The following is a 20,124-nucleotide window of genomic DNA, read 5'->3' on the forward strand; positions in this document are numbered from 1 at the left end:
TAAGTTTCGACCAGGCTAATGGAATCTGTGGCCACACCTTGTGTATCGGGTACAACATGTAGGAATCTCCAGCTCCTTTTTCTTTTGTGTAGACACTCCTTCAAAGGTAGCCACAGCACACAGCGGGACTGAGACAGCTTGGGGTCTCGCTTTGTTCCCAGCAGAAGGACTTTCCACTGGTAACGCTCCCAAGTCGGTGCTTAGCTTCTTCAGCAGCTGGAAAGCTGATTGTGTTTCTTCTTTTGTTTGCTTTTTCTTTTCTTCTTTCACTCTCACCCCCTACCCAAAACATTTTCCTGAGGGAATTATGATCCTTTAGGTTGTTTTACAAAGTAACTTCCCAAGAGATTCTACAAAACATGCAAAAGGGATACATTTCTTTTTGGTTTAATTTTCACCTTCAGAATTCAAAACTGTTGAACTGTAAATCCTTTTGGGGGAAAATTTAAATAGCACTTTTTTCTGCATATTTGCAAGTGCAGGGTAATTTTTTTTTTTTTTTTTTTTTTAAGGAGGGAGAGGAAAAATAATATGAAGGAGCAAGAGGGAATCACAAAGACAAATTAAAATAAAAAGTCATTAAGTATACCGTTATTAAACAGCAGCAGCAGCCCGAGTTCATATATGTGATTTATATGTGTACCATGAGTCAGATGATGTCATTCAATCTCAAAAGTTGCATAAAATAAAAACCTGATATAACCTATTTAACTAATCAGAATGTACATATCTCTCTCATGTTCCACCGGGCAATGACATTGCACTGTATTGAAAAGAGACTTTGGAGGACCATTGATTTTAGACAACCAACCAAGGATCAGTCACACTGGTTGCTTTAATGATCAGTTCTGCTTAGTCAAAATGGTCAAATCTGTGCAAATGTGGCTTTAGGATATAATATACCTTCCTTCCTTGTAAATAGTCATTCTAAGAATGCTCTTCAAGATCCTGCCACAACTATTTAACCAGGGTCTACATACCAGACACAGAGTTTGGCCCTAAAAAGCATGGTGCGTGGCTTTGGTGACCCACAGTGGGGGGTAGATCTGGAGGATGAATGCAAGGATGGGCAGTTTAAGCCACTGTGCCAACATGGTGCACAGGATTCTGAGATTCTCTGGTGGGGTGTCTGTTTTATCTTTAGAGCCCCTTCTTCCTCCATGCTCCCTCTTGTCTATTCTGGCTGTCAACGCTGCATACAAATAGCCTGTGACAATAGAGTCAGAGGATGAATGGCTTAAAAGGGTCCTGGGACAGTTTATTTCATCATAAAGGAAAATATCCAGCAATGGAAAAAACCTTTCCCCATTTTTTAAGAGAGAAAAATCAATGAATCAGCAATCAAAACATGTCTGATTGTGCACCTGCTAAGTGCCTGCCCCTGTGGGAGGCACCTAGGGTTTACAAAAAAGTGCAAGGTACAGCTCTGCCCTCCTGAGACTTACAACTTAGGTGTGGACAAAAACACCGCAGTGAAGCGATAACATTCAGTGCAGAGCCACATGAGAGAAATGTAAACTAAATAGTATAGGCCGTAAGTGCCAAAGGAGTGGTGACTAAGTGATGGGTTCCCACAGCTGTTTATCAGGATGAGATCAAAATAGGGATCAACTGATTATCATCACAGTAGGAAAAAAAAACCTTGTAATTCAAACATTTCATGGACACCAGAGAGAAAACATAGAGAGGTAGAGAGAGTATAATAATTGTCTATTTTTTCAATATTAAACTTTCAATAGGATTCTTTTTTTTTCTTTTTCTTTTAAAACAGGATTGTTTTAACTACCTTGACAGACTAAACTTATATAAGCATTCAAACATGGAGGAAAAGAAATAAGAGCCTTTTGGTTTAAAACCTCAATATGAAATGTATTAAATAAAGAAGATTCTTTTATGAAAGGCTTCTAAAGTTGTCTTACATTTCTTAAATCAATCTGTAGCACATAATCAGTAAAACCGTATCATTTAAACAGAAAGATCATAACTTAGAAACTCACCCTTATGCAGCTGTATCCTATTATGGGCTGTAACTTAACACATGAGTTTCAGAAGTTGTTAAAATTGAGTTCAGACTAACAAATCCTAACTGTTAAAAAAAAAAAATCTCTGGTGAGATGAGACAGCAGTCCATGAAGAGGCCCCGGGTTTGATCTCCCAGGATGGGTGTCTATCATATTTTATAATTGATCTGCTAAATCTTATTTATCTATAAGAAATAAATGTATTAGGACAGATGAGGCTATTGAGTGATCAAGAAGCTACCTTTTTTTTTTCATTGAAAAATTGTCCTTTGAGGCTGAGACTTTTAGAATTTAAACTTTGCCAAATGTATATTTCCTGAAAAAAGAAAAAGAACCAGCTCATATACCACTAATAGCTGAATTGAAATCTACATTTTTCTTTTAGTATAAATTCAAATAAAAATAGTCATATCCTGTAATAAATAAAATAAAATTAGCATTTGAATAGGCTTTAGTAGAACAGATATCCACCATTTAGGTGCTAAAATTATCAGAGTTCGAATTATTGTAATTAAGATGCAGTCATTATTCTAAAACGAGCTAGCAAGCAGTGCAAGGTTTTGTTCGTTTGTTTAAACTGTATTCTTTCAGGCACTTTATGTAGTGGAATTCAATACAATATATGTAGGGATTTTATTATACAAGAGCCATCATCCCTTACATCCTATTCCATTCCTTTCTGTGAAATGTGAAAACTATAAATTTGTCATCAAATTTATAGATTTCAAATAACTACACTAAAAAGCATGGGATGGAGAAAATACTTGACTCTTGAGGATTTTTGCTCTCTCATGCTGCATATAGCTAGATTCACGATTACTAAGATGTTTTTAATAGGCCTATGGTCTGTTTCAATTTTTCCAAAGGGTAAAAATGTACTCTTTGAAGTAAAGTATTCACCTATCTGATATAAATAAAACCTTTCATGTAGAAAAATGTTTTCCCAAATGGAAGAGTTAATGCACCTCAAATATGTGAGAAATTTGCTTCCAATTGTGCAATCTTTAGTAAAGATTCCATCTTACTTTTTCATTATAAAATTTGGGGAAAATATCGGTGAAATCTCACATATCACTTTATAAGTCAATGCTAGAAACCAACTCATTCTCATGGCTTCAATGACAACTAAGATAGCTCTTAAACAATCTTTTTGAAAACGTTTCCTTGATTTTGGCCTTCAATCGGTGAAAGTGGTTTCCTCCCGATAGACCTGTTTGACATTCACAAATCTTGCATTTTGCCTGAGTTGGCAATGGTTTCTTGCTGAGAAAAAGCTGCAACCCTAACTTAGGTATCATGAAGTGTACCTCTAACAGATGTCAATATAAACTTTTCCCCAATGCAACATAAGGCCATAAACTTCTAGGACTAATCTAGGATCACCGTTAACTCCAATGGCTCCCTATTACCTGCATGTCAGCATGACTCAACATGCTTTCTCGGCCGGTCTCTGTCTACCCCAGTGCATTCTTCTTGTATTGCTCAGTCTGTCTTTGGACAAGCTGGTCCCTCTCCTAAAAAATGCCCTTCCTTTCTCCACTTTCCTGTCATACTCCTGTTCAGATGTGACTATTTAATGGGGTCCCTCTAGACTCCTAGAAAAGTTAATTTCTCTTCTCTCTCTGTTTTCCTAACAGATACAAGTTGAGCACCTTAAATCTGAAAATCTGAAATCTGAAATGCTCCAAAATCTGCAACTTTTTGAGTGCTGACATAACACTCCAAGGAAATGCTCATTGGAGCATTTCATATTTTCATATTTCCACATTTCAAATGCTCAAGTATATATAATCCAAATATTCTAAAATCCCCAAAAATATGAAATCTGAAAAACTTCTGGTCCCAACATTTTGGATAAGGGATATTCAAACTATACTGCCATTACAATACTAATGACATGGTAATTGGCACCTCCAAGAGGCAATATCTTGTAGTGTCTAAAGGTGAGGAGTTGGAAGACAGAATTTGAATCCTGGCTCTGTCACTTACTAGCTGTGTGATCTTGGGCAAATCACTTTAACCTCCACGAGCCTCAGTTCTCTCATCTATAAATAACAATAGTACCTCCATTATGGGCTTACTGTAAAGAATAAATGTTTCTAGCACGGTGCCTATCACATAATGAAGACTTGACATCTTAGCGTTACTATTACATGGATGAAGGAAGAGCCCAAAGATGGCAGATAAACATATTGTGCTTTCATAATTTGAAGAGTTAACACTTAGATTAGGATCTGAAAGTGTAGCCATCTTGAATCATGTGGTGATTTCTTTTAAGAAAGCACATGAGGACCTATCAAACAGTGGCAAACAAATAGAAAGCTTACATACTCTTTCATAAGTGTGGATGGGGCTGGTTTTAGGGTAGCTCATCTTTGGTTGTGATGCCTGACCCATGAAAAGAAATTGGATATTACACAGAACCAAGCAAGGATGGACAGCAATGTGGAGACATGCCATATTTTGTCTGCAAAGAGATTCTGTCTAGTAGTGTGGAGACTTACAGTGCAACTGGTTACAAAATGGAGAACAGTCCAGTGTCAGCTTGGATGAAAAAACTTCAAATTGAGAGTTCACCTTACTTGAAAGCTCTTTCCATTATTTTTCATATAAAATGTAAAATAAGGGAAAGGAAAAAAAGAGTTATGGAATTCATTTCCTTCCAAGAGAGAAAATAAAAAACAAATCACAACAATTAATATTACCAGATGAACACCTTGTACAAAATAAAACGACAGATTTAATGTATTGCAAAGTGTCATTTGAAGGGACTTCTTGGCTGAGGAAAACATTTGAATTTTATTTCTTTAAATGAACGTAACTATTCCCGTGTGCATATGTCTCAGACCAGAAAAGTTTCTGGGTGCTTTTCCTGACCAACTTGAAGAGAAAATTCAGTTACTATTTCCTGCTTTAAGCAAATCAAAAGCCAACTGAGGGTAACAAATGAATCAGATGATCATTTACACTCCTTGCATTATGTGTGACCAAAGAGTGAAGAGAGAAAAAACTGCCTTTGCAGTCACAGAAAAGAAATTTAGAAAAAATGGCTTTTTTTGTGTGTATATTCCTATGTTCAACTGGGCTGGGTTTTAAAAATTCTTGGATCAGCTTTTCACCTTGTAGAAAAGAAAGGTAGCAATTTTTCTTAAGGAATTGGCAATGATGTGCTCATGCGCTCAGCTCTTTACTTCTGACAGAAAGAGATTGGGGGGGTGGGGAGGAGCCAGGAGTGACTTGGAGAGGGGACTGCTCAGAATCTGCCATTCAAGGCTGGTGGCAGCTTTTTAGAGGCTGCCAATAGGAGTGTGGTGGCAGCAACTATGGGTGTGCCACAGAAAATGGGTCCATACACCAAACTCTGGCACGTGTGGCACCCACAGTTTGCCAGGGCATGGCAAGGGCCCAGACTTTTGATGTCCTGCCCCAGAAAATAAGCAAGCCCATTCCCACTTATTCAACAAGGATGGCAAGATGTTTTGATGTTATGAAAACTCCTGGTACAGAAATTTGCCATTTGGCTTACTTTCCTTTAGTCATTTTTCAGACTAGAAAAGCCAGAAGGAAGAGGATCAGCAGTTTAATATTCATAGCTATTATTATTTGGTCACGTGAGAAGTTGCAGAGTGACAGTCCTTTCTAGGGTAAGCAAATAATGCTATCTGGGCAAATTTAGGTCCTATGTTAATGAATGAAATATATAAAATAGGACACTTTTTAATTTTTCCATATAAAAGAATTCCTGCAAAGTTCTGGAGGACAGAACTTAATGTAGGCTTCATTGTAACCCTTTTTCTATTCTATTCTCTCTTCTAAACTATAAACAATTGCCAAAAGTTCAGCTTAAAAGTGGGCCATACAATTTCAGATTTAAACTCCTTAAATTTTCAATGAGCTGGGTGAAAGATTTCCCCTCTATTTCTTTTTACTGCTTCTACTATCCAAACCCCCAGCATAATACTCCTGGTCCTATACAATTTATCCAAAGCTTTGGGCAGCCCAAGAGCCCTTTTATCCCTCACTAGTGAGTTCAGTACTATTATAAGACAGAGACATTCTTTCCTTCTCTTTTCACTTAAAAAAACATACCAAACCTGAATAGACTCCAGGCTAGACTAGGGGAGGGACTGATTTTTATTGGATCTGACATAGCTATTGACAAATGCTTGAAGACAATATTTTAAAAAAGAGGAAGAAAGAAAAGGCTTTCACTTTATGCCTTAGAGGACAGATTGGTTACAATTTAATTTCTAAGAGGAAAAATTTACAGAATAAAATAGCCTAACATTTCTCTTTCTTCACCATACATATGAGAAATATAAACTAAAGGGACATCTGGAAAAGAACACTATTCAGCAATCAGAAAGTAAAATTCAAACCATTGATGTTTTGATGGAGACAAACATAACTAGATTCACAAAGAGGAAAGCTGTAACCTATTGAAGTTAAAAAAAATTCATATGCATTTTACCTTTTGGGCAGTTCTATAGCAAAGTTCTATTTCAGAAGCCCTTTGTAATATGAAACTTACTGTAGATAAGATACAACACGAAGATAGTCTGCTTTGCAGCAGCAGGAAATCAAATTGGTTCCAGAAACAAAGTTATATGACAAATGGTTTAATAGTATTGCAAGAATTGGAAAGCTTGATTGAATTATTTTTATAATCATTAAAAAAGAGATTTTGAAATAACTTTGCCATACCATGTAGATGCAGGGTGGGGACTTGGGGAGTGCCGCTGAGGTTGAGAGGCATCTCATTTTATTGGCCTTTTAACGAAAGCGTTATAATTTGTTATCAAAATTTAACAGCACAGTGGTGATTTATTGTTAACTTTTGTTTGCAACAAAAATTTTCACACATACCATACTTGATTTAACATAATAGAGATATGTTGTGGAGTATTAAACAGGTTAACAAATTAGATACCTTTTATTGTCATTTCCAAGTTATTTTTAGTTTTAATCTAAGTACCAGTCAGCCTTGCTTTATTTAAAAAGCATCTGAAAAAGTTCATTAAGTCTTAGATTTTAGGAGAGACTTCTAAACAGTTAGCAAGATGTATTACTGACAAAATAACCCAGCGCCTAATGCCTGTAGGTGAAATGAAATCATTCTTCTGACTGAAGTCAGGAACAAGTTAAATATCACTTAGACCACAGCACACGACTACAGAGCTTTAGCAGAAATTGTACTTAAATAGGATGTGACTAGACGTTTAGGACTATTTTCTAAAAAGTCAAAAAACTTCTTTCCCCTTCAGTACTTACAGTCTTTGAAGACTAGAGCCGGGTCTCTGTTTGGCAAGACTTGGGCGATGATGTGTCTCAGAGATTCCAAGGTTCTGTCCATCTTGGGTCTGCCTGTGTGAGCCTCCTGCACAGAGTGTCCTCATGCCTGAATTCCTGCAGTCCTGGACTGAATTTGTGCAGCTCATTGATGCACTGGATTACCAAAGAATCCCTTTTAACATCTGCCAATCAGACATTTCCCAGAATCTAAAGACCCCTCAGGGGACCCTCTTCCCAGGCTCACTTATCTTTGTTGTATGCTGAGCTAATTAGCTCGAAAGGCTGGCTGACAGGCGGGTTCCCATTGCTTCCTTCTGTTAAACACACCCACCTACAGGCTAGCTGGGGAAGCTCGCTAATCATGGAAACAGCTTTCCTCTCCAGCCAGATTTTGCCTGAATGCTGTGCAGCTTTCTGACTTGGGTATTTCTTTTGGCTCTCCATGTTCAATTGAGCTGTCCTCAAAATATGGAATCGAGAAGGTTATTTACCAGGGAAATTTCCTAAATAACAAGGGAGCTTCCAGCTCAGGACTGCCAGCCACATATTATCAGTATAATCAGTATAATTCTAAAATTTCAGTATATTTCTCCTTTGCTAAGGGAGTGCTATGCAGATTGTGGATGTAGCCAGTCACCAGATTGTGCTTTGCGTTTGAATTCAGGAGCAATTCTTCTGGAAGCCAAGGTTTGTTTTTTTTCCTCCACCCAAATTATAGTCACTTTTGTTGGATAGTGGCAAGTATAACCTCGGGGACTGTCTTACAGCTTGCCTCAGAACATTTGTTTCCCTATTTACTCTTTAAGGCAAATCAGTCTCAAGATTGACTTTAATTAATTCCCTATTCATTCACTTCTTTTCATTTCATGATAACTCTTTCTATTGAAAATTTCAGAATAAGCAAAAATACTTTTCAAAAAAATAGACAGTTATTAAAAGATCTTAAGAAAACGGAGATTCTTTTTCTACCTACGTATGTTCTACACTACCCATAACAATTTGTTAAATAATCTTTCCACAAGAAACATAAATATAAGAGAGACATAAATATATGTCATGAGATTCCTTTGCAATAGTAAGAATTTATAAACTAGATATAAAATAACTAATTTTAGTGGCTGTAACCTAAGCTGGTTGTTGAAGGGTTATTGAGGAGTTTTTAACTTTTATTTAAAATATTTTTCCAGGGTAGGCGTAAGAGATTGCTTTCCAATGTTTCTTCCAATTTTCAGATTCCATAATTAGGTTATATTTTATGATGCACTGAAACAAGTCCTTTAAAGATGATGTAAAACCAAAATGCCTTCCATGTGATCAGCTTCTTCAGCTAGTTGGTAGAAGAGTAGGCTTAATAAAAGGAAACAGAAGGAATGGAGCTGTAATAATAATTCTTGTTATAATGACTATCACTTAGCAAATGCTGGCAGGAAGTATATGCCACACAGAAAATAGACATGGGCCTGCCCCAGAGCACAGAGACATTCTTATAAAATAAGAACTTGAAAGAAGTAGCACTTCGTATTAGGACACTTCTTTAAATAGGGCCCCAAAGTGCACTTACTTAACAAGGCCTATACCAAATAGGAAATTGTCAACATCCTTGCTCTCCAGGAGGTTAAAATTTAAAACAGTAACTAGATGGCTTGTGGAAAAAAACTGTTATTAATTGATTGAACACAAAGTATAAATGAATGCAAGTACTTTCAGTGTGATATTGAATTGGAAACCAAGATATTTAAGGTTTCCATTAGAGAACCAGGAAAAATAACATGGGCTTCTCAAAGAAATAAAACTGATGCTATAAAAAGATAAAAATAAGAAATGCTTGGATTTCAATCAATAAGTGGTTATTTTTATGGGCCTAAATTTAATTCCAGCAGTATTTAAAATATTTTGGTTATATTGTGATAGAAGGAACACTGAATTTGGGATCAATAAGGCCTAGGGTTTGACGTTCATTATCCATGTAACCTTGAGGAAGAGATTCATCTTCTCTGCTCAGAGTCTTTATCTATAAAATTAAGGGATTAAGCTGGATGTTTTCTTTCAATTCTAACATCTATGATTCTATGGCTATATTACAAATGAGCACAAACATCATCACAGATATTTTAGCCTTCTGTAAGTTCACATATTTATTTCCTAAAAGCTGAACGTGTCTTTGAACAAATCACATCTATTCCCACAGTCAACCTGATGGATATCCATTCATCAATATGAGAGACACAAATCAATATGATGAATTCAAAGATGCTCACTGCTAAAGCTAACTACAATGAAAGGTAAGAATTTGTTAAGAAAACTAATCTTCAGCTTCCATAAGGTTTGTCTAAAGAAGGCAAACTCCATGAGCATCTTCATAGAGAACCCCAAAACAGCTTTTCAAAGATAAATTCACATAAATATTATGATCTTTGAGTTATATTTTAAGAAATCAAAAAGGAATTCTAAGAAAGGTGGATTATACAACATTCTAGTTAGATAGTATAGTTCCTTTATTCCTATTAAACTCAATCCTTCAGCAGTTTTCTTAAACCTTTGCTTATGCTTTTCTTCCTTGAATACCCATAATGACTTTTTACATTAAAGTGCTGTTGTAAGACAGTCTAGAAAAATAACTGTGGTTTTTTTACTATTCTTTCTTTGATCAAAAAGCACCTAATGGAGGTGGAAGAGGCTGAGGAACTCCTAAGCAACGTGTCTATTTTATTACAAATTCTAAAATTCACATGTTAGATTTTACCGTAAACCTCAACCATCTGTAGGCATATGGCAAAAGCAAGAGTGCTGAAACAAGGGTAGATGATTATAGTGAAAACAAAAATGATGTTTTTACAAATCTTGTTAGGGTACTAAGAGGAAGGATGAGATATGGCATCCAGGTGACATATTCAGTGATCAAAACTTACCACCCAACGGCAGAAGAGGAAGGCACAGTGCAGCAGCACACTTACCAAGCTTCCAGGAAGTACAGAGCTCTTTGAGATGAGAAATCGAGGTGGGATATTTTGCATAATTTCATGGACAATGCAACAACAAGTCTATGGAAACAGTAATTTTGCTGGTAAGGAAAATTCACTCCTGTCATTCCAACGATGTTTTTGTTGTTAGCTCATTACATTCATAAAAATGATAAGAGGTGGGGGCCACCAATTAAAAGAACATCCAGAATGTTAGAAAACATAATAGATACATTTGAGAATCATCTTTAGTTAAATACAGGAAGGAACTCTCTCCTCATGCCATAATGTGCTCTACGCTGGAGGAGGAGGCTGGGGTAGGTGAGGAGGAGAGTGGGCCTGTTGGTGAGTCCACAGGTGAAGCTGGTGAGACTCCAGGTTCCGAAAAATTTCAGTTCAAGGCATGCAGGCTCTAAAGAATAGGCCTGCAGTAACTGAACCGGAGCCAGCTTACACTGTTCGTCCCTAGGGAATCAGGTGACTGAAGGAGGGAGAGGACCTTGATGGAGATTTAGGAAGATTATCTTTCTTCATTCACTTGCTAATGCCTTCTTAAACATTTACAATTTAAGATAAAGCAGGTAAAATAAAAAATAATTGAAGTCATGCAGTTACCATTAATATGGAGAGCAAAGAGTTTATAAAAACAATGGGAAATGATTGACAGCAGCTCCTTCTAGATTCTAGTGGAAGATGGGTAGAGGGAACTGGAAGGGCCTAAATGCAGCATTGGCAAAAGAAGGTCAAAGCTGTGTTCAACAGTGTTTCTGAGGGTTTTTGGGAGGATGAAGAAGAGGAAGGGCTGGGAAGAAGCTGACTTCCAAGAGGCAACAACTAATGACTGTTCAGTGTCAGCTTTGGTTAGCCTCAACTAGGAAGAGACCAGTAGGAGCAGTGAATGGCTGGTTAGCATCAACTTTGTTTACTTTCAACTGGGAAGGAAAATGTTAAATGAATGAATTCCTGCTCAGTGTTTATTTATTTACTCTCAACGGGTAAGAGGACCAATGAGATGTTTGAATCAAGGTATTTATGAGAGGGTCAGTTGGAAAGGTAACTTCAGGTGGCTTCTAGGCAAAAGTTTTAAAACACAAGTAACATTAAAAAACCCATCCTAGACATTTGTCCATTGATATTTCGCTACATTTAGGAAATCATCAATAAGAAGTAATCTGTTGACCTGCATGAAAAATAATTAGAACATTGATTAATATCCCATCTACAGATGAAGAGAATGTATATTTCTTCATTTTTACAGAAAATTATGAAAAAACGCCTAGTCCACTGCCCTTTATCCTTGCCAGTGCAGAGTCAACCCTTACAACCAGAAAGCACAAGGAAAAGTAAACCTCTCATTTACCTGAAGTTTTGGATTGTTATATGGATTTGGGGGCAGGAAATGAGTCCACGTTACCTTGACACTCTTACATAACCAATTATGCAGTCCTGTCTTAGTATTTGGTACTGGAGAGAAGTAAAATTTATTTTTTAAGAAAATAATTTAGAGGCCAAAATTGGGAACAAACTTTGCTAGTGTACGAGTCAACACTTTCAGGATAAATTCTTATTAAAAGGTGGGAGAATTTGGATGTTCAAATTTACAAGATTAGAGATAATGATGCCAAGTCCTTGGATCACTGGATACATGTTCCATGAAACTCATTACTTTAACTGTGATTGGCTGACTTCCAGTATAATATGAATTTTAAAAAGGATAGTTTAAAAATTTTGTTTTGTTTTTGGGGTTTTTGTCAGTAGCCTTTACCACAACATTTTCTCTTTCATAAAGGTTTATCTAATTATTGGTTCCTCTCCTTCCATTTTCTCAGACACCATCCCCCCTACCAGAACAGGTATTTACCGTGTTGGGTGTTCAGGAAAAACCTTTATAGAAGATGTGGCTACAAAATTGATCCTAAAATAGGCATCTGAACTCCAGCTGAGTTTCTGAGCAGCTCCTCAAATGAAGAGAGGCGAGTCTAACGGGGATGCTGGGGGATGAGACGTACACTCCTTCCATGGGTTACCTGGAGCTGCCTTTTATCTTCTTTAGATAGTCATGTTTCTGGGGGTATGAGTCACATAGAATGTTTAAATATTTGCAAAAATAATGAGCAAATTAAAATGAAAATTTAGACTATAAAAAAATATTAAGTTAAAACAAATCTAGGGAGAACATTAAACAAATGACTTAAACCTGAGATTAGCTGATGAACATGTTAGATTCAAGCAACCTAGTAATTTCACAGCTCCATATATTTTAGATGAAGCTTTCTGTAAAGATTGCGTCATCAGTATAATATTAATTCATTTCAGGCCACATTTACGGATATGCTTACATTAAGACAAAAGCCTTGTGCTCATCCATTTCACACTGTACACTGTAATTTCCACTCCACTTCCTATGCAGTCACCACCACAGCACTGCACTTAGCATGCATTCTGCTGACGAAGAAGAATCATTATTTCTTTCCAAAATTTGTTTAAAGGAGGAATAGGAAACTGTAGATAGGGGGCCTATTTTTCCACTGAAAACTGGAGAAAGACCAAGTTAGAGTATAATATATTCTTCTCATTCTTTCAAGGTACCTCAGTAGCCCTGAGCTCCAGGAGAAAATACTCACCCAGCACTGGCCTCCCCCCAGGCCTCCGCTCCCCCAACCCCCTGCCAAAAAAAAAAAAAGCAGGAATGTTCCACTGAGGGCAGCTGTCTATTGAGATAGATTTTCTTGGATGTGTGATGAGATAAAAAGACTTAGGGAAAACAATCTTTGTTTTCTAAAAAGTGAGGAAATTTTATGGAGGATAGAACTCAAAACCTGGTTGTAAGGGCTGTCGCTGATACCTCCACAGCACCAGGAAGACAAGCCAGATTTTGTGGACCTAGTGACTTTGCAGAAGAAAACCCCAGGCTGAATACAAGCCCTAAGCCACCTGAGTATGCTGGTTTTCCTATCATTCACCTTTTCCTCCTTCTCCCTCCTAATCTTACTCATACTATGGGACTCTGGGCAAGTAATTTTAAATCTAAAGATTTTTCTCATCTCTAAAATAAAAACTAGGTAATGAAGAATCAACGGTAACTATAAGTTTAGTATAATAGGATTTTATTCCAGATTGTCTTGACCTTAATACTTAGCCTATTAATAACTGCACAACCTTTTAGATTCTATTTCAGATTCCCTCAGATCCATTCTAACATCGACAGATTTCCTTTAGCCCCAACCCTCTCCCTCTTCAAAATCAAATCATTGTACTGCTCAAAACCTACAGCTGCTCTTTTTCTGAATACATCTTTTTAAAAAATTTCAAAATCATCTTTGATTTGGCTCTTTGCTGCACAGCACCTTTTTCCTGACACAGTATAGCAAGCACACTTTATTCATTTCTGTCTTCTGGATTTTCTGCATGATTTCCTCCTGCAAGCTCTTTTTCAGTCTACCTATTCAACCAAATCCTCATTTCCCAAAACAACTCACCAAATCACGCTGGACTTTCACTCAGACCGTGCTTGGAATTTCCTGAGCACTAGTAAGTGGTACCAGGCTCTTAGGTAGTCTACTTTGCATTGTCATGTAGTTGTTCCATGTGTTTATTCTTGTTTCTCCAAATACACTGGAGGCTTTCAGCCATCAAAAATTGTATCTTAAAAACCTATGTACTCTCTTCCTTGATAACACTTTCTACATCATCAAACACTCGGAAAACTGATGTGTGAACACATATTTTTCATCCCAATCTAGGCCAAATCTCTTCAACCAACAGCAGGATTATAGTAAGTTGGGTTTTTATGACTCATTTACTTCAAGTGGTTACCTTTTTGTAAAAAAAACGGAAGTACATAATGTTGTGATAAATGTCCCAAATAATATATTTTATATTTATTATGAGGCATATTTCTATTTATGAAACTAAACGTATAATAATGATTCTAAATGTTATATAAAATGTTAATTTTAATGTTATCATTTACAATATTAAGGTAAAAGAAACACTTAGTCTTTAAAAGGTAACAACAAATATTAGTCTTTGCAAATGAAGAATTTTCTCTAAAATTATTATAGGCCTTAGAATTATCCCCATACTCCTGGTTATTACACAACTACATAACCCATGGCTAGTCTGAACTTTAATCTCCAGCCCCCTCACACAGTTGCATAAGATGGCTCCAGTACTTCATAAAGCAAACCAAGGACAAACTAAGATATGGCCTGATGTTCTCTAGGGAGCTGATCTGAGGGGGGATAAATAACACTGGGGATGGCAAGCCTTAGCTCACCCAAGATACTTAATCTGTGACAGTGAAATAAACCTATACTTAGGAAATGCTCTACCTAAGAACCTAATAGAACACATTCCTTCTACCCTTTGGAAGTGGCTGATAAACCTGGAGGGCAGCCACAGGCGGAGCTTTTTAATTTGGCAACTACGTATTTTGTCAGAAAACTTACTAAGCATTTGGCTAAAAGAATGATTATCTTGAGCTGCACTAACTCTCTGATTAGTACCCTTTAAGCATTTTTACGGTTCTGGAGAAAGCTCAAAGGTAGCCAGCTGCATACCAAAGAACAGACCAATGGCTACGGATACAATATTAGCATAAGTATAAATGGCACATTTTGTAGGAAAAGGTTATTTAATGGGAACAGTAGACTACACAAGTGACAAAACATCTGAGTCTTGATAATAAATACAAAACAAAGGATCAGAGTTGGATTATCAGTGACCTTGAAAATAGGAAAGATGGTCAGCCTGTGGAACCTTAAGAACTCATTTTGGCAATACTTATTAAATGTATAGTCTATATAGGCACTATGCTAAGCTCTTTACAAGTGTTATTTAATCTTCATAACAACCCTGAGATAGGTACTAACATGTCCTCATTTCACAAATCAAAAAGTTGAGGTTAAAAACGATACAAAAGATACCTGAAATTTGGGAAGTGGTAAAATCAGAATTTAAATTTGGAACTCCCAGACTCAAAAAGTGTTTTAACAATCATAATATATAACTTTACTACATTAGTAATAGACTTAAATTTTGTTTTTCTTCATTGTTCACTATGGGTGTTTTAAAATGTGAGGGCTTCAGATTGTCTGATAGGGCAAACTCTCTAATTTCTAATTGATAACTATTCAAATCTTTAAAAATAACATATAATTAGACCCTAGTTTTCAAACCAAAACACCATATCCAGAAAAAATTAAATTTATACCAGATCATTTATTACTAAATCTTCAGTAACTAGTACTAATCTTTGCCCAGATGAGGAGAGGTCTCCACTTCTAATTTGAATAATCTATTCTTTGGCCCATATGAAATCTTAGGCTATTAAGTCTAAGAACCATGTTTATTTGCCATCTGAGTTTCTCAAATAGTAATGAGCTTTTTATGTTATAGGTACCAAAAGTTGACTAAGTCAACTGAGCAAAGTTTTGCAGGATGAGGTAATATAGTTTTATTCCCAATTTGCTTTCAACACTCTGTATATAAGAAAATATATTCCAAAACAAACATTCTATGGTTCTATTAAGCTGTTTTCAATGCTATTTTATGTTACAAATTGCTTTAAAGTGGACAGATTATAAAAAATAAGCCCGGAATTTAAAAACATATCTAAAATTCAAAGCAGAGCTAAGTAAATACTTCCAAAATTAGTCTAATTTTCAAGGGAACTGGATTTGGCATTATCTTCCATCTATATATTTAAATAAACTAGATAATGATGGATCTTGCAAATAGTCAGTAGAATTAATTTTGCAAAGGTGAAAGGGAATCTGCTGTTTATATCAATCTTGGAAAAGAACATGCTGTACTTCCTTTGGTAGGTCATAATCAGGGATGCAAATAATTCTGTTTGGTGAGTATGGGGTGACATTGCCATCTAGTGGCCATTTTTTACTGCAGGTGATCTCCTTATGACTTCTGCAGCAAGACTTCATACCATCAGCATATATTTAAACACTCATCTTCACATCTCGCTGAATTATAAAGGCCTTGAGGAAGGGACCATGGCTTACATATTTTCTTTTCTGCACTTCCGTTAACTTTGAGGTGAGAACATCTTCCAGACCCACCTACATAAGGACATATCACTATTCATTCCCTTTACCTCCCCAGACCACTAACTGTTCTAACTCCTGCTCAAGCCCGTGTAAAAGCTGGCTACTGTAAAAATCATGGTGGGACTATCTCGAGTTTCTGTTCCCACGACCATCTTACCAAAAATCTACTTTTTGCCAATCTATCAATTAATTAAATTATGCAATAACAGCTTATCCATACTTAAAAAGACTAAAAAAATAGAAGGCAGTGAATTCTCCCGGTGGCCAAATGAAATGCAACCAAGTTGTCAGAATTTCAGAAAGATAATCATTATAATTATTCTAATAACTATGCTTTATTGAATGCTTATAATGTGCACTGTCTTGTGTAATCCTCAAAACAACCATACAAAGTAATTACAAATCCAATTTTAACAGTAAGAAAACTGAGGCAGAGGACGAAAAAGGGAGAGAAATATGACTTGTTTAAGGCTGTTTCTACTAGTACGTGGGAAAGCTGGGATTTGAAACCAAGTAATCTACCTGTTCTTGGCAGAGAACAGGAAACAACAAAATGGTGATATTTAGATTTTTAAAAATATGCAAATATCTCTAATAAAGTTATTCTGAAAAAGATTTATCATAGTTATCTAAATTACTTTCAAAAAGCCTTAGCAGACAACTATTCTTTGTAAGACACATACTGAATGAGTCAAATTTAAAGATGAAATAGGATTTATTTATCTATTTATATATTGGCCTCAATCCAAAAGGCTACAAGTGGCTTCAAAGGGGGTTATAGTAACTTAAAAAAATAAAATATTAAAAATATATGTTATTCTCCCCAAAAGCTGGCTGCTTCCAAACTTGATTTAATATTTTGCATGTTTTCCCTTCGTTGCTTGGTAAATATATTTGCTTCTCCTTTCTGTAATCGACGTCTGACAGCTGATTTTTGCTGTTTTGTCAACTGACGTTTCACCTTCTGTTTCACCAGTTCCTAGAAAGATTTCATAAATTAGTATCACCAACAATGAACCATTTTGGTAAGGAGTACACATTCCCTAAAACATATTTACAACATCACTAATTTTTCAAATTTTTCAAATGTATATGTTAAGAGCGTGAATTTAAAAAATTCCAAAAACTGACAGTACTATTTGGAAGTTGTTATAAAACAGGAGAAATTAAATTTCGAACAGAAATACAGACTATAAAATGACCTTATTGGAAAAAAAAAAAAAAAAAAGAAATACAGACTATATAGCATATAGTTACAATTCTTAACAAAAATCACCATAGTGCCACCTGGTGTCCATCATGAAAACTAATGGAAAAAAACAAGATGAAAACTGCTTGTTCCTCTGCTTCCTAAGTTAAAAGTAGGCATGATTTTGTAATAGAAAATTATTATTGAAAGCATTCACTATTGGTCACTATATCCAAAAATGCCTTCACAATTTCAGGTGTGAAAATGACCTCATAGCAAGCAGTTACACATGGAAAAGTCTAAAGTCTTCATATAGTTTTTTGGAGTTACAGAATGCTTCTCATACAGTGAATGACCAAAAATTCAAATTACTTGTTAGTTAAGATACGGGACGCACATGTCACATAACCTACAAGATGAATAAGAAATCTGAAATATTCAATTCACTATGACCTTTCCTTTCCCTGAAGCACTACAGCCTGTTATTTAATTGTATATGACCTCGCACTGTCCAACTTGTCTCCTAAAAAAGAAGATAAACACAGCAAGGGCAGAAGCAAGGGCCCTCTTAATGTGCTAGGCACAAAGAAGAATTTATTAAAAATCTTTTAAGCTAAACAATTAAACAATTAAAGAATAATGGATTTGAGGGGTAAAAGGGGGCAAGAAGAACTAGTCTGCCTTTTGCATTATTTCTTGAGTTGTATAATATAAAGTTGTGGGTCAGAGGAGTTAAATGCAGACTTTGGATTGTTTTATATTATTAAGCAGAATATAATCAATTAACAGGCTTTAATAAGTTGTCCTTCTTCTAGTTTAATGATTCTTACTGGAAGTAAAGGTCTAAGAAGAGAGGAGGAAACAGTGCAGAACTCAAGTTTCTACAGAATCTGATACCCCATGAGATGCAACTGCTCCCAAACCCAGGAAAGCCTGAGAATAGAAAGACCTGATATTCCAGAAGGCTTGGGAATGAAAATAGTAGAACTGGCTAAAAGTTTCAGGACCCTTCCCTATCCCAGGAAGCTGCCTCCCCACTCCCGTAGGAGCCCAGAATATGGAATCAGAACATCTTCTTCTTAACTACAACACTGTAAGCTTGAAAGAAAATAATGCCTTTGGGATTCTGGAGGAAAAATTTTCCAAACCATAATCCTAATATTTAAACTCCCAAAGACGTGTGAGGCAGAATAAAGACATTTTTAGTAATGAAAGGTCCCACAAAATTTATTCAAAAAATAATTGACATCTATAACACCAAAAACTAAATAAGAGAAAGACATGGGACTATGAAAAAAGGCATCCAATTGATAGGAGACGAGAAGTTCCAAGAAAACAATAGAGCATGCATCATATTTAAACCGGAGTGCCCAGGCCTGCAGCATCTAAGGTAAAAAAAGATTGTTTTCTTTTCTAGATAACCTGCTTGCATTTCCCTTAGTTCTTTACTTTGATGAGACTGTAAAGATAATCATTTCAAGCAAAATAAGGAGATGATGGGTTAACACGAACGTACCTCCCTCCAAATTAAGAATACTTTACAAATCCTACAAGATTTTTATGTTAAAAAATGGCAGAAAAATTATACTTTAATATATTAAAAAATAGTGAAACATGAAATAAAATATTTGTGTCTCATTTTTGGGAGTACACAAAAATTAATAAAATCTGTGTTCTTTTTTGGTTGCTGTTAAAGCAAAAAGTTCTAGTAGGTAGTGGCCATATACATATATATTTATTAAAAAGCAATATACCTTACTGTTTAATTATAATTGAATTCTGTTACATATTAACGAGAATGGAGTTCATAAATGGCCTATAAATAGGAACTATAAAAATATTTTAAGGAGAAAAACTGATCTTACAGTTATAAGTTCTAAGATCACAAAGAAAATTTTTTATCTTTGTACACGTACCAAAACAACAATCATCAAGTTAAGGGAGATTATGAAATAGTTTGTTTTCTCCTGGCCTTCTGACAAAATAAATTGTAACCTCAAGGAAAACAGTTGACAAAATTCCCCAAAGAATTGCAGAGTTAAGACGATGAATTTTTTCAAATAATTGGAGAGAAACCTTTATTTATCAAAGTAGGCTGAAGATATCTTTCCCCCCCTTCCTTAGAAGGCGAATTTGTGTTTTATGTGATTCATATAACCCAAGAGGTAAGAATTAAAGGCGTGACCCCACTCTGTATTTTTAAGTTCATGCTGCTGCTGGTTGTGAGAGAGACAGGTAAGGATCAGAGCAGTAAAAATGAATAATGGTTAAAACATCCAAACACAACTTTAACCTTGCCTCTTGACAATGTGTGCCATCATCTTCATATATAGAAGGATAACTTAAATTTAAAGTAGCATAAATTAGTAATTTTTTATATGCAATTACCAGTTTTATATCACTGTAATTAGATATAAAGAACTTATTTTTGATTGTGAGAAATCAAACAAAACAGAGGGTAAACATGAATAAATTCCAGTAAGTGTAGAAAATATCAAAGCCAAGAGAGGATAGGCAATCATGAAGTGTGAGAAATCCCTAAGAAAGATAGGTTGATAAAAATCAAAAGGAGATTTTAACTTTTTTTTTTTTTTTTT

The 20,124-nt window shown here is 35.7% G+C and overlaps 2 protein-coding genes across 2 annotated transcripts in view; both read right to left on the reverse strand.

The window, feature by feature from the left end:
• LIX1 (Lix1 homolog (chicken)) overlaps positions 1–7,670 on the reverse strand; it is a 56,709-nt gene extending 49,039 nt beyond the window's left edge. Inside the window, 1 exon segment of the mRNA XM_012638812.1 lies at positions 7,293–7,670. Within this exon segment, the coding sequence (XP_012494266.1) occupies positions 7,293–7,374 (82 nt within the window). The 5' untranslated portion in view covers positions 7,375–7,670.
• Positions 7,671–17,039: 9,369 nt separating this feature from the next.
• RIOK2 (RIO kinase 2) overlaps positions 17,040–20,124 on the reverse strand; it is a 23,003-nt gene continuing 19,918 nt past the window's right edge. Inside the window, exon 10 of the mRNA XM_012638845.1 lies at positions 17,040–17,317. Within this exon, the coding sequence (XP_012494299.1) occupies positions 17,153–17,317 (165 nt within the window). The 3' untranslated portion in view covers positions 17,040–17,152. The remainder of the gene's footprint in view (positions 17,318–20,124) is intronic.

Source organism: Propithecus coquereli, unplaced genomic scaffold (assembly GCF_000956105.1).
Source record: "Propithecus coquereli isolate 6110/MARCELLA unplaced genomic scaffold, Pcoq_1.0 Scaffold135, whole genome shotgun sequence".
In the NCBI taxonomy this organism is placed as follows: Eukaryota; Metazoa; Chordata; class Mammalia; order Primates; family Indriidae; genus Propithecus; species Propithecus coquereli.